The sequence below is a fragment of the Xenopus laevis genome, chromosome 2L (assembly GCF_017654675.1).
Source record: "Xenopus laevis strain J_2021 chromosome 2L, Xenopus_laevis_v10.1, whole genome shotgun sequence".
Lineage (NCBI taxonomy): Eukaryota > Metazoa > Chordata > Amphibia > Anura > Pipidae > Xenopus > Xenopus laevis.
The window spans coordinates 80561209-80577172 of NC_054373.1; the positions used below are offsets into that span (position 1 = coordinate 80561209).

At 41.8% G+C, this 15964-nt stretch overlaps 1 protein-coding gene across 2 annotated transcripts in view; it reads right to left on the minus strand.

The window, feature by feature from the left end:
• srpx.L (sushi repeat containing protein X-linked L homeolog) overlaps window positions 1–15964 on the minus strand; it is a 49450-nt gene that overhangs the window by 15313 nt on the left and 18173 nt on the right. Inside the window, exons 2-4 of one of the 2 annotated variants that reach the window (XM_018246630.2) lie at window positions 8608–8670; window positions 6187–6378; window positions 5363–5539 (exon numbers count right to left, since the gene is read on the minus strand). In XM_018246630.2, coding sequence (XP_018102119.1) covers window positions 5363–5539; window positions 6187–6378; window positions 8608–8670 — 432 coding nt within the window. The remainder of the gene's footprint in view (window positions 1–5362; window positions 5540–6186; window positions 6379–8607; window positions 8671–15964) is intronic. The other variant, XM_041582089.1, reaches the window with a different exon arrangement.

The following is a 15964-nucleotide window of genomic DNA, read 5'->3' on the forward strand; positions in this document are numbered from 1 at the left end:
TTATACATGACCTCGATTATAATTTGCACATTAGTGGCCAGCTAAAAGGAACAGTAACATCCAAAAAATTTAAGGGGATACTTTTGCAGGAAAACGTATTTATTTCAAAATGCATCAGTTAGGCTAGACATGATGTCCATTTCCCAGGTGCCCCAACCATGTGACTTGCTCTAATACACTTTAGTCACTCTTTACTGCTGTGCTGCAAGTTGGAGTGATATTACCCCCCCCATCTCCCCCCCTGCAGCCCATCAGCAGCCTATCAACAGGACAAAGGGCAGCTAACAGATAGCAGCTGCCTGACTTCTCTGCTGAAGGATACATTTGCATTGCTAAAAGTGCTCCCTAGCCCCCTGCTTGGGTGCTATTCTACCATAAAGTTGGGATAGTGAGCATGAATTGGTGTAATAAAAGCTACATACCCTGGTGGTCCAGTGGTGCGGCGGGGACGCCAGCCGCGCCGCTCCATGTCCAGTGCCATCTTTGCTCCCTAAGGGCGCGCACGCCTCCATGTCTATAAAAAGCCGCAGGCGCACTGGCATGATGACGCCAGCGCGCAATGGTGCCAAATTTGAAAGTATAAATGCTCAATTAAAGCCACAGGACCTTGCCCGTGATAGGTTTTGTTCCTAGTGCCTTGTACCTTGTGCTGTAAAGCTTCCTAGTCTGTTTGATTCCTGTGTTTGACCCTTCCTAGCTGTTTGACTACTCTGATCTCTGGAACCTGACCCTTGCCTGAAATCGACTTCGATTCCACTTAACTCTCCTAATTGACATTCTGGTTTGACCTCTGCCTGTTATTTGACTCCGATTCTGCCTGATTGATTACCCGGTGTTGACCCTTGCCTGCCTGACGATTCTAGCTATCTGCCTGCCTCGACCCGGGCCAGTCTGACCACGAATCTGTCTTTCCTGTTGTACCGAGACCTTCGGCCTTACTGACTTTAACAACTGTCGTGCCCTTTTGCTTGCCAGAACTCCTCGCCTTGCTCCTCTCGAAAAGTCCAGGTGGCATCCGAGTACGTTGAGGGCTCCTCCCGAAGCCAAAGGCGGTCACACTACTGGTGAAACCGAGCCGAGACCAGGGAGCTTGGCACTAGTTCTGGTTTAGGGTGCCGACCGTGACAATTGGGTCGTATTGAAGTACAGTGAGAAGGGGAGAAACAAGAGCTGTCTCAACGTAGTTCTATCCTGAAGTGCTTGCTCCTTCTCAAAGCTCAGAATCAGGCACAATGCACTGAGATGGCTGCCTCCACACCAATATTACCAACTTTTCTAATGATGATTCATTATATTGTTATTTATTTTTCCTTAAAAAACAGCCATAAGTCTTCCTCCAGATATCGTGCTCACCCTTTTTAGGCCGGTGACCTGGGTGTTTAAACCCCAGGTCCTACGCTCCTGGATTCGCACAATCTTGACACAGTTACTGCAAATTAGGGAAAAGGCTGCACCCAAAATTGACGTGTGGCCCGGGTGAATCGCCCCGAAGGTGGTGTGCAATCAAATCATATATGTTGGCAAGCACTTCACAGTCCACTCGTCGAGTAAAAACTTCAAGTTTATTTCAGTAGATTAAAAACATATCAATCCTGACGTGTTTCGTATCACAGATACATAGTGATAAGTATAACAAACATTGTATCTAACGGTTATTTGAACTCTTAACCCTGAAATGACCTCATTAAACTAATTGAAATTAAATTAAGAGCAAGACCCAAAACATCCGTTTACAACCCCTTATCTTTCCAATCAACTGAAACAACTCGCAACATTTCTATTAAAACTGATCGCTTTGTTACAATTTAAACATATTAAAACTTTTTTCAAGAGGATTGACAGGGCACTTCGCCACAATAACTTTGTGCATAACCGCATACTTGCGCTCCTCTCTTTCTACTCAAATATAAATTTGTTTGCGATCCATATATCTTTGTTTTACCCTGGACAGAGGAAGCGGTTAATCAAATGGAAGACGTACTAAATTTAAGTGCATTTTTGGAGCGTAGCACCCTTGGATGTTAATAATACAAAAAAAAAAATAGGTTCTTAAGCTGCCAAAATTACTTTGCTATTTATTTTGCATTTACAAATTAATGCTACAGACCCCTCAAGACAAATTATTCCAAGTTGATTGTGAAAACACTTAATCCCCATTGCACACAAAGTACCTGTAATATTTTTATTATGTGATAATGGCTTTGTAAAATTAGTGTCATTCTCTGAAGGAAAAGGCCTCTAGTGCTTGAATATGTCTTACTTTTGTGCTGAACTGCAAATTAGGTTACATCACAAAATGCTATGGAAATGGCAAATGTTCATATATTAATGATAAACACTGCCCCAAATTATTTACTAATTCCATAAAAAATACAAGCATCATGATTTATGAATATGCCTGTCCAGTTACTATTCAGCAGTAGTGTTATATGGATTTATAAGTCATTGTTCAAAAATAGAGTAGATTCATATTACTCAGCAGCCTTTATTCAAACATTGCTTTCCCTTGTCTTTTGGAACAGCAATGTGTATGTACCCTGAGTCACTAGCATATCTAGTCTAGCGTGCAGGCATCAAGGACCCTCACCAGAGGCAAGTCTAAGAGTAAAGAATGCCAGACAAGCGAGAGACAACCTTGTGGAGTTCTGTTTGCTTATGTATCTTAGGATGGACATATCTATACTTCATCTTGAGTGTATAAAAAAGAAATATTAGGGACTTAGAGGGTCCTTATTTAGAAATTACAAAGTTTTAAAAAATGGCCAAAATTTGCTGAATGCTGCACCGAGCACCAGAAGAATCTGGTGCATGGTGCAGAGCGCAGTGTTAGCCCTGTCCTTATGTCCTGCATGACATGCAAATTGGGGGCGGCTAGAAGTTGAGTGGGGGGATGCCTAGCTATTACCTGCTTTGGCCCCTCACCAATATAGTTATGCCTAACAGAGAGACCTGCAGCAATTCCTACAAGTGGAAAAAGAATGGCTGATTGCAGCCTTTGTTGCACTTTGCACGCTGACTTCTGCTTTATAAATAACCCTTCATGACTTTACATATTTACAAAAGCAAGTGTGCAATGTTATAAAATTGCACTGAATGCCGTTTTTTCCTTATAATTTCTGACTTTATGCAAGTGCAGATGCTAATTGGCAAATATTGCGAGCCCATCACCCGGGCCAAATCCCCCTGCTCCTCATCAAGAAAGCAGGTTAGACAAGAGAGCTGATGTCCTCCAGCAACTGAGGGATCTGCTTCCTCTATAGTAACACCACTGAAGGGAGTCCTGGAAGTAACACTTCATCAAGGTAAATGCTTATTTCAGGACTCCATGGTGTCTGTTCAACCAATACTTTGCTCCATACAAGTAGAGTTTATAGGCAAAATTACATAAGTGAATAGCATTTAAATGCTCAAACTTTTGCACATGATTGTTCACTTTAGCATAAATGAACCATACTATGTAAACATGCACAGAAGCTAAAATAACTGTAGGACTGCAGGAAAATGATCTCCAATGCAGAACATAAATGAAAAACAGATCGAGATGCTGTGTTAAGCTGGCCATAGACGCAAAGATCTCATTGTACGAATCAAGGATTTGTACGATTTTCGGACCGTGTGTGGAGACTCCTGACATTTTTCGTCCGGCGGTGATCGGTCGTTTGGTCGATCGGACAGGTTAGAAAGTTTCTGTCAGCTGCCAATAATATCTCTGTGTGTATTGCCGATCGTACGATTTTCAGTGGGAGACTGTCACTAGCTTTGTCTATCGTACGATTGCTGTCAGGGGCAGAACATCGGCTGATCTGTTCTTTAACTACTTTATTTGGTCGGGATGGTAAGACTTTGATCTGAATGGTTAGTGGCAGGTCGGTCGGGAGATGGAAAAGTCCGATCGTACATTGATTCGTACAATCGGATCTTTGCGTCTGTGGCCAGATTTAGATTCAGAAATCCTTTGATAAAATGAATTATACTGACTGCGCATGCGCCAAAAGTATCGGAAATTGCCCATGACGACCTGAAGAAATCTGAAGAGAACTGTTAAGTGGGAAAAGTTTTATGGACATTCTTGCTTACTAGGTAGGAGCTTTTTATAATTCGGGGATTGAGTTCTCCTGAAAACCTTTTAAATACAATCCTAATCCTTAATCAGAAAAATTAAATCATGAAATATATATAAGTACTGTAGATTTCAGTTTTGCATTTATCAGAAAACACTTATAACTCCATTTAAATAATCACTAATGAACAGCTGCTAAGTAGATAATTTTAAATAACATTTCATACCGGTATTACAGATTTACATTTTTTTTTGCAGCCCACATCTGAACAAAATATATTATGAGGCTTTCATTTGAGCACTACTTACATTTTTCTTGCATTAGAAAAAAGAAAATACTGCTGCTGCCATCTAGTGTCAAGTCTATAGATTAGATATTTATGTATATTTTCATTTATTTTGCACAAGTGTAGGCAGCAATTACATCACATTTAAGATTACTAAGAAACAAGAGGGGTCAAATTTTTGCACATGTGGCTGTAAGTGACCCCTAAGATGAAGGCGGACCCTGATCTGTTATGTACTCTATTGTATAGATGAATCTGTATACATTGTTTAATTGATTGCAATTCTGCAGTTGGGTATGACTTCACATGTGGCCCCATTTGGAATTAAATAAGTGCAGTAATGCCAGTTTTTGAGGCACTGCTATATACACAGGGGCACTGCTGCCATGAGGCGAGTTGAAAAGTTTGCCTCAGGCATCAGCAGCCCACAAGTTTCCAGGGGTGGAAAAAGGCTATGGCGGCTCTGCCTTGGCCTGCTCCAGCACTTGGAAAAGAAAGCATCGGGTGTGAGGGGGGTGGCATCAGAAAGACTGTCTCAGGGCGGCTAGGACCCATGGAACAACCCTGTATATACATCACCATGGTTCTGTGAATACCTGAATTGTAGCATGACATTAGCATGACATTCCCCTTAAAGGCCATGTTCATACATCATTCCCATACCTTCATACAGAGTAACATAGTAAATTAGTTTGAAAAAACACGTCCATCAAGTTCAACCTTTTAAGTTCAGCCTATCCCATTTACATCTATCACCGCCTGCATCATTTTAGATTTCCAAGTGGAAAGGATCAAGAATGTGATATGTGACATTGTCCCCTAAACACAGTTACTGTATTCTTTCCCTCCAGTGATGCCTGTGCTTTCATGCTCAATTAATTGGGAAGGCTTAATAATGCAGAGTATAATTCATAGTAAAATAAACAAGACCACATGCTCTATGCTCTCTGAGCATCTCATCATGATGAATTAAGGCTAATATTGTGTTATTTGAATGAATATTTTATTTACTTACCCACACAAGTCGGAGGCTTGCCACTCCAGACTTTGCTATCCATACACATTACAATTCTCTCTCCTTTCAGCTGATATCCTGGTGAGCAGTAATATTCACACCTCGAGTTAAAGTAGGCGCCATCTACACATTTGAAGCCTCCATTAAGTGGCATAGTAAGAGTGGGACATCGCTTCTCTAGTGAAAACAAATATATAATGGTGAATTCACGGAACTGCCTGAGAACTCATGTGAGACAGCCCCTAGGAGTGCCTCAGTGAAAGTAAACTGACAGTGGCATGAAGCGGGTGCACCCCAGTGGTTGAAGTCACTTTTCTGAAACCCTGAGAAGGTGCTCCTATTGGCAGAAAACTGCCCAGTTCCGAGGTTCTTCCAGCGAGCACCACAGGGTGATCCTCTTCCTGCTTCTTCTTTCTTTGTATCCCAGTACAGTGAAAAGTCAAACTTTTAACAAGAAAAAAATGGTTATTTCACTCTATTGCACAAGAGTCAGCCCCATGATTTAGAAGACGGAAGAAGAGGATAACTGAGAAAAGCCCCAGGATGCAAGAGTTTTCTGCTAACAAGAGCACAGGCTTGGGGTATCGTTAAGTGATCAGAATTATTTGGGGTGCCTAACTTTTGGCATCCCCAAGTGATTATGACTTTCCTTCTCTAAGAGACGGCATTAGGCAATAAGCTATCCTGTGTTTTGCTAGTTAGCTAGAACCCCATATGTCCTCATGCAGTTATGGCTTTAATGTATTGGATTGGAGTGCAAGGAGTGAGCCTATGAATAATGTCCTCCACCTATACAAAGAACAAGAGAAATTGAAGAAACTCACGCTTGCATAAATATTTTCCAGACCAACGTTTGTCCTCCTGGCAAATGACTTGTGAAGCTCCATGGAGTTCATAACCTTTCTGACAATATATGTTGCATCTTGCCCCCTTTGCATTCTTGTAGTGCGATCGGTAAGGACTGCTACAGGTCGCATGGCCATTCTTGACTTTGATTGGGGAGCACCATGGAGTATCTATTAGGGAAATTAAAGTACAATAACACATATAATACATGTACATGTCCTGCAGGTATACTGTCCTTGCACTTTACTAAAACTATGGTCTCCTATAGTGATGGGCATCCGTTTTTTTGGAAAAAAACGGACACCCATCACTAAAGGAGACCATGGTTTTAGTAAAGTGCGATTTCCTGCGCAATTTGCGAAACGGCAAAAAATAAGCGAAACAGCGCCGGCGTCTGGTTTTTGACTCTGGCGCCGTTTTGCAAATTTTTCGGCTAAACAAAACGCCCCAAATTTGCCCATCACTAGTCTCCTATACAGTGGTGAAAACATTAGGGCTCATTTACCACCCGGAAGCCAAGGTGCAAAGCCCAATGTATAGATGTGCCTCCTTGAAGAATTGTTGCAGGTAGTGAGCTGTGTTTCAAAAAGACCAACAGCTAACATTATACATCAGGCAGTGCTATATTTGTGAGGGATGGGGCACACAGGTTTTCCCCAACTTGTGTGTCAATAAGATGTGCAAGTTTAAGACTGGTGGTAGATACCACAAACAGGCACTTCACTTACCACTCTTGCACCCCTGTTAATGTTTTTGCACTCCTGCCCCAGGTCTTGTCATTGTTTACTTTTTATCTGCATTGTATTATGCCTAATGTAGATAACCAGCTGTGACTCATTTAATAAGATTGGGCAAATAAGCACCTGAATCCAATCCACTTTGTTCATTGCAGAATACATGCTGATGAACTGGCACTATTATTCATTTTTAAAATCTTTAATCTGACATTTAAAATCTAATTATAAATGCCAGTGCTTTGAAATGAAAATATCACATGAATCAAACATTTAATGCAGGGTTTGTTATGCAGTAAAATGAGAGAACTGGTCAGGGCTCTTAATACTTTTGCAAGTCACTGTATACTTTATAAAGTATTATTTTCAGATAATTATTCTACGTGAATTTTGAATTAGTACAGGATAAACGTCTTATCAAAGGGTAATTTACTATTTTCAAGATTGTTTGCTCTAGTTTTAGCCTGCAGAAATGCATAAGTACATTGGGCTTCCCCCTCTAGCTGTGAGAGTTTGAACAAGGTAAGTTGGAAAAGTATGCTTCAGGAAAATTGTGTTAACCCATTTCTGCCCACACATTGTCGTTATGGCTAGAGAGCCATTATAATTTAGATAAATGTGCTAATGAAACACTGCAACCAAGCTGTGAAACACGGAGCTGGAGTCTCCATCAATAACAGAACATCAAGACTAAATGCTGGTGTAGTCATGCAAGCCCAAGCCAACAGGGATGGCAGACATTTATTTTCATTTATTTTTTTAATATATATATATAATTTTATATAATTTTAATATTGGGTGAATTCACTCCATTTTATCATATACACTTATGGTACTTATTATTAGGAATGCTTGGAATCCAGGGGCATAACTACAGAGGACATAGGCCCTGTGGTTGCATGGGCAGCCATAAATGTAGGGGCCCAGTAAAGCTCTAATTAATGAACAATTTTAATATATCTTGGTAGAATAGGTCAACTTATCAATGTTTTGGGGCCCTAAATTGAATTTGCTGTGGGTCCCAGTAACATCTACTGTAGTTACACAGCTGTTGGAACCTGAAAAAGGGATCTATTTGTAAAGTGGAGCATGATTCCTTAACTCTACTAAAATTATTTAAAACTAAAAACAAACCAATGGGATTATATTGATTCATTATGGATTTATGCTAGCTCAGTTATTATGAAATATAAGGTTCTATTAAAGTAGGCAAATTATCTGATTTTTACTAATCCAGTTTTCTTAGGCCTATGGAACACAAAATGTTTTGCCCATCACTGTTGTCTGTCCATCTTAAAACAGCAATGGCCAAAGTGCACTTGTCGACCAGTGAGGGTTTTCTGGGTAAACTCTCCTGTTAACTGATAGTGACCCGCAGATTCCATTGAAATGATTGACATACCGATTGACCATGACTGGGTGATTATCTATCAGATGAAAAAGCAGAGAAAATATCCTGGAGTCATATTCCTTACCTGCCATGCTAAGTACTGAAGACTGTTATAAAAATGAATGTAAGTGTTTCTTGCCCCATGGCAGTGCACCGTCCAAAATGACTGGAAAACTGCTATGAAGCATATTACAAGAGAAAATCTTATATAAGCAGTAAGTGGGTGAAGTTAAATTCTAGCTACTCGTTGCATGCAGATTAAGCCAAGCATTCACCTTTGTCTCCATATCTATTGCGTGCATATATTTCCTCGTCATCTTCTGGTGAGTATCCCGATCCTAAAACAAACGACATAAAAAAAAGCGCAAAAAGCAAAGAGACAAAAAAAATTGTGAGATGAGAAAGGGGTTTGGCATAAGAAGTGCAGGTTATTTTAAAAAGCAAAGCTTCCATGTTAAGTAAAGTGAAACGCACTGTGAGAAGTCTGTTAACTTTATTGTCAAAATCTAACTTTTTGTTACTTTTGATCCAATTCTTTTGAGATTTCTAGAAATGTGATGTACTTTATTAGTTCCAATATATCTTCTTAAAGGAACAGCATCTACAAAAAATGAACGTGTTTTAAAGTAATTAAAATATAAAGTACTGTTGCCCTGCACTGTTAAAACAGATATGTTTGCTACTATTATGAATATAAACACACTGCTGTGTAGCAATGGTGGCAGTTGAAATATGGCAAAATGGCACAGGCTAATTAGCAGATAATGGATGAGCTCTGTAGAACACCATTGTATTCTGCAGAGCTTATCTGATATCTGCTATGTAACCTGAGCCTTTTCACCTTTGAATGGCTGTCCCCATGGCTACACAACAGCATATTTAGTGTACTATATTACTGTTTCTGAACACGCCACTTTTACCAGTGCAGAGCAACACCACATTATATAGTAATTACTTTAAAACACAATCATTTTTGGTTTTACTGTTCTGTGCTTTAGTGCTTTTTCACTCCAACTTGCAGTACAGCAGTTAGGAGTGACTGAAGTTTATCAGAGCACAAGTCACATGACTTGGGGCAGCTGGGAAACTGTCAATATGTGCCCCATGTCAGATTTCAAAATTAAATATAAAAAAATCTGCTTGCCCTTTTGAGAAATGGATTGCAGTGCAGAATACTGCTGGAGCAGCACTATTAACTGATGTTTTTTGAAAAAACATTTTTTCCCGTGTATCCCTTTAAGGACAGTGACTGATGGGGAGATTTGTCACCGTGATTATTTATGCACAACTCTCCCTAAAATGCATCTCCATTAGAATTGCTGGCGGTAAAACCAATACATTGCAAAGTCGTCTGTTTCCTCCAGAGTCCAACGATCCGTTTTACTGCAGGCAATTTCAGTTATTTACAATGGAGATGCATTTTTGGGAGATTTAACAAATCTCCCCATCGGCCCTTAAGGAGTATGAAAAAGAACTAAAAGATGTGTCAAGTAAATATTGTTAAATGAACAGTATTGTTTGTTTAATCAGATGAACTAACATTAGGGCATAAATATATGAGGACAGGGTGATTCTGAGCATTTTCTTGCCTATGATATTAGAAGCTCAATAAATAGGGAAGAAAATGCTACAAACCACCCCTTTTCACTTTTATGGCAGTCACATCAATGCAGGTGCACTTACTTTTAAGGGGGTTAACAATTGGAAATGGAGGAGACAGCATTTGTAAATGGGGCAATCAGCGACTAGTTTCTCATTATTAAACATCTGCATTAGCTGAGTTAGTAGTTACAGCTCTTTGATGGAGGCTCAGTTCCATCAACTGGTTAGTAAAGGTTTTGCATCTAAGGGTGATAATTAATATGTCCGAATCTTTGGCTAGAAAAAAAGAAAAGATATGTGAAGGGTATCTACTATGCTACACACTTTTCTATAGCACTTGATTTCTAATTTAATTTAACAGAGTTACAATGAATGTCAAACATTTCTTAATTAACTAAACCTTAAAGGAACATTTTGTATTTAAATGAACTTTTAGTATGTTGTAGAATTTTTTATTTCTAGCAACTTTGCTATTGGGCATCATTATTTTTTTTTTTATAGTTTTTGAATTATTTGCCTTCCTTTTCTACATCTTTCTAGCTTGTCACTACCCCAGCAGCTGTGAGCTTAGAATTATATTATTATTTTATTCCTTATCTTTTTCTATTCAGTCCCTCTATTCATATTCCAGGCTCTCATTTAAAAGAATGACTCGCTGCTAAAGTAAACAACACCCTAACAACCAGATGAAATTTACAAGAGGAGAGTGTCAAGGCCGCCGGGAGCGTTCAGCAGCGCGTCCTCTCCCAGCGGCGGAAGATCCAAGATGGCGGCACCCATTCAGGCCACGTGGGCGCTGTAACGCCAGTTCCTGTTGCCGCAGCCACGGCTCCACAGTCTACTAACACTGGTCCACATATTCCGCCACTGCCTCTCTACAGTGCTGATCCTCAAGCCTGTCATGGTTTTGTGAACCAGTGGCAGATCCGGTTTGCCCTGCAACCCTCTGAGTTTGAGTCAGAGTGAGCCAAGGTGGGTTTCGTGAAAACTCGACTGGCTGGAAAAGCACTCGAATGGGCATCCCCCGTACTGGGAGAAGGAGTCTCCATTAATTGATGACGCCAAGACTTTGGTCCAAGAATTGCGAAAGGTGTTTGATGCTACTGGTCGGGTTGCGACCGCTTCTTCACGATTGTTCCAGATTCGCCAAGGGAGTCGCAGCGTGGCTGAATATGCTATCGAATTCTGTATGCTTGCTGCAGAGACTGGTTGGAAAAACGATGCCTATCATGCTGCCTTCTACAATGGCCTCTCTATGTGCCTGAAAGATGATCTGGTCTCTCGTGAATTACCTACTCTAGTAGAAGACCTGATTGCGTTGGCTGTCAAGGTGGACACCCGTCAGAGGGAACATCAAGCAGATAGGGATCGAGCTAAGAGGATCCAACCTACGTTGGCTCCCCGCTTCCAAAGACCCCTGCTGCCTTCTTCACCCCAGCAACCTTCTGTGATTCCTCCGGAGGAACCTATGCAGGTCGGAAGAGCACGTCTCTCTGAACAGGAGAAACTACGGAGGCGGTTGGCTTGATTTTGTCTATATTGTGGTGGTCAGTCTCACTTTGCCAACTCTTGTCCTGTGAAGCCTAAGGGTCCTCTTCCTCCAGATAAACTTGGAAAGACATAGTGGGAGGTGTTACCCCAGGTTCCCAAGAGAACTCTCACCGGTTTCTTCTGCCTTTACAGATTTGTCTGACCACTAAGACTATTGTCGGCTCTGTTTTCAATGATTCTGGGGCTGCCGGGAATTTCATGGATGCTCTCTTTGCCAAATATATGGAGGTTCCCCTGTATCCATTGTCTACTCCCCTTCGAGTTACTGCTATTGATGACAGGCCTCTAGCATCCAAGTTTATCTCCATGACGACTGGGGAATTACCTATGCAGGTTGGGACTTATATATTATATATAAAGAAAAGTTGTCGTTCCTGATTATTTCCTGCCGTTCTGTTCCAGTCGTCCTGGGTCTTCCGTGGCTGCGTTTGCATAACCCCACCATTGATTGGTCCTCTGGGCAGATCTCTCGTTGGAGTCCATTCTGTCAACAGCACTGTCTTCCTGCTAAACCCCTCTAGAGGGTGAATATCTCTATGACAGAATTGAAAACGCTGCCCTCCTTCTACAAGGAATTCTCTGATGTCTTCTGTAAAAAGTCTGCAGAATTCCTCCCTCCTCAACGACACTACGACTGTCCAGTCAACCTCCTTCCTGGAACCATGCCTCCTAGAGGTCGCACTTATCCTCTCTCCCCAGCAGAGACTTCTGCCATGAAGGACTATATCCAAGAAAATCTCCAGCGGGGGTTTATTCGCCCTTCTATCTCTCCTGCTGGAGCCGGTTTCTTCTTCGTGGAGAAGAAGGATGGTGGTCTACGTCCCTGTATTGATTACCGTGGACTCAATAAGATTACAGTTAAGAACCGGTACCCTTTGCCGCTGATTTGCAGAACTTTTTGACCAACTGAAAGGTGCTAAGATCTTCACTAAGTTGGATCTTAGCAGGGCTTACAACCTCATCCGCACATGAGAAGGAGACGATGCCCTTCGGCATATGTAATGCCCCCGACGTCTTCCAAGAATTTGTGAACGACATCTTCCGGGGATCTCTTGGGAAAGTTTGTGGTTGTGTACCTAAATGACATCCTGATCTTCTCCAAGGATCTAGAAAGCCATCGCTCCCAGGTAAAGGAAGTACTCTCTTGTTTGAGGAAGAACTCTCTCTTTGACAAGCTGGAGAAATGTGTCTTTGAAGTATCCAAGATCCCTTTTCTGGGCTTTGTCATCTCCCCAGAGAGTTTTGAGATGGATCCCGTTAAAGTGTCCGCAATTCAGGAGTGGCCCCTTCCTTTGAGCACCAAGGCAATCCAAAGGTTCATCGGGTTTGCGAACTACTTCCGACAATTCATCAAGGGGTTCTCTTATCTCATTGCACATGTCCTTGCTCTCATCCGAAAAGGGGGTAGACCCAACTCATGGCCCCCGTCAGCTGTAGAAGCATTCCAGTCCTTAAAGTAAGCCTTCACCTCTGCCTCTGTACTCCGTCATCCAGATCCAGAATTACCCTTTTTTATTGAAGTGGATGCATCTGAAGTTGGAGCTGGCGCTATCCTGTCTCAAAGATATCCTGCCGATGGATGTCTTGGCTGTCAAGTTAGCTCTGGAGGAGTGGCGTCACTTCCTTGAAGATTCTTCGATTCCAGTCACAATCTATACTGACCATAAGAACTTAGAGTTCATACATTCTCTCAAGAGATTGAATCCTCGACAGGCAAGGTGGGCTCTCTTCTTTTCTCGCTCCAACTTTGTCCTGACTTATTGCCCTAGCTCCAAGAATCGGAAAGCTGATGCTCTGTCCCGAAGTTTCACTCCGGTGGACCGTCTTCCTAAAAGGCAAGAACCAATTATTCCTCCTGCCAAGATTATTGCATCTCTTCTGCTATCTTTGTGGATGGTCGACAGGAGTATGAGGTGGAAAAGATCTTAGACTCCAGAATCTCCAGAGGTTCTCTTGAGTTCCTCATTTCTTGGAAGGGCTTTGGTCCTGAAGAATGCTCTTGGGAGAAATACTCTGATGTTCATGCCCCTCGTTTAGTAAGGGAATTCTACAAACAATTTCCCTAGAAGCCAAGACTTGGTGGTCCAGTGGCTGCCCATGGGGGGGGGTACTGTCAAGGCCGCCGGGAGCGGCAGAAGATCCAAGATGGCGGCGCCCATTCAGGTGACGTGGGCGCTGGGACGCCGGCGCAAACACGCCGGCAAGGATGCCGAAGCAGACGCTGGCGCGTCAACATCGGCACAGACGCAGGCATAATGATGCCAATGCGATGACGTCACTGGTTGGCGCCAAAATTCATAATTAAAGGGCGTCCTGGACGATGAGACGCTGCCCAATTATAGGTATTCTTGCCTGCATTATACCTGGGTGTTTCCTGTGAAGATTTCCTGTTTTGATCCCTGATCTTGATCTCTGATTGTTCTGGACCCTTTGCTGCCTGCCTGCAGAAACTTTGCCTGTGACCTGACCATTCTCTTGTTTAACCCTTCGGATACCTCGATCTTGAACTCTAGTTCCTGGCTTCCTCCTTGGTCCGGACTACTCCCCTTGGGAGCCGCTAGGGAGCCCCTGAGAGCTGCTGAGAAAAAAGATAACTGAACAACATGTAAAATAAAAAATGAAAACAAATTGCAAATTTTCTCAGAACATCAATGTCTATGTTATACCAAAAGTTAACTTAAAGGTGTACAGCGCCTTTAATTAGAGGTTTCTCAGGAAAAGCAGCTCTTTGCATCTTGCATCCACCCATTCTCCTCCATCTCTTCACATATGTGATACCCAGGACTAAACTATATTCTGTAGTAAACAGCTGGTGCCTAATATTATAGATTCTAGAGAAATGTATTTTTAATACGTTTAGAAGTACATTAAATGAGAATAAGAACAAGACCTCTTAAAAATGTTTTTTGTTGCTAGATCACAGTAACAAAAACCCCATCCATGTGTTTGCAATCTAAAAAAGAATTGTCCTCTCGGTATTCAGAGTGTACTAACCATACAATTACACCGTCTGGAGCGCAGCAGAGAAGCACATGAAAGCATTATGATTATAGATTATATCTGGTTAAAAGCTGGTTTTTATAAAGTATAACAATAGGTCGCATTTATATGGTTTAAACTAGATGATTTTCATGCCAAAAAAAGAAACAGTCTTTTTCCCGTCAATTATAAAACAGAATTTAAAAAAAACAGCAGGTGTACAGCATGACTAAGTTGCTGAAACACGTGCCACTTTGACCATTGCTGTGCTCAGGTGGAAACAGCAGCAGCCTTTAAAGCAGACTTTATCCATCAGCCATTGCCTGAGCCAGTGTCGGACTGGCCCACCGGGATACCAGGAAAACTCCCGGTTGCCCAGGTGTCAGTGGGCATTCATGCTGCTAAACATTTGACATATTTCATGGTCATTCTTTATTTCTTTGAGAACAAAAAGACTAAATAGATGGAATAATAGATGATAGTATTATAGTATGTAAAGAAAAGAGACTAGGAGAAACGATGAGAGGAAGAATAATAGTACTGAGAGTGGGCCCCTGGTCTAAGGTTTTTGGGTGGGCCCCTGGTGTCCCAGTCCGACACTGGCCTGAGCACATCGGCAGTCAAAGCTTTGTGTGCCATTATATTGAGGCTTTAGACAAAGCATTTAATTGATTGGGAGACACCCCTAGAGCTATAGTTAATCTGATTTGACATAAAAATACTACATCAAGGGTTCAAACCAACACTCACTTAGAGACTGCTGAAGTTCCACTGTTCACTGCTAGTCTATTGCCTTTAAATATACAGCTGATACTGCTCCTTCCTGCTATGAAAGCCAGGCAGCCAAAAGGAATCATTGGCCCCATACTACTTAGTTAGCAGGGACCTTCTCCAGAGTGCCCCCTGCTATACATCCATTGGTTACCTGGGCCACTGCCAACAAGTAGAATGGGGCCCCAATGGAGAAAAAAATGCCCACATACTCAAGGCCCACTTTGACCCTTTTTTTAGTGATTATCAGGGCCAGATTTACATAATAGGCACCCCCTCCCCTTCACTTGTGCCCACACAAGTTTTCTTCCACTGGACTAGAAGGAGAGATGCACTGGACCAACATAAAGTAGGCTACAAAAAGAGATTTTATATAGAACAAATGAAAGCTGGGCTGAAATAAGACATTAATAGGACTGAAATGGTACAAACTAAATGCTTAGAAAGTTAGTGGAAGTTACACAAGGCAGTTGGACAAGGCATTGACAAGGCTCAAGGAACTGGATTCAGTGAGCCAGTTGGGACTTCTTTGTTAGTTTGTTACTTCTTACTCCAAAAAATGCTTTATTCTGTATGTTTCCTCTTTGCACTTTCATGCTTCCCAAAACATTTTTCACCACATCCCTCATCAAGTCACAAAGCTACAGAAATCTCAGCCTCTCTTTCCTCTCCTTCACTCTCCATACATGAAGTTTATAAAGTACTCTGTTTAACTGTTCCAGGAAACTC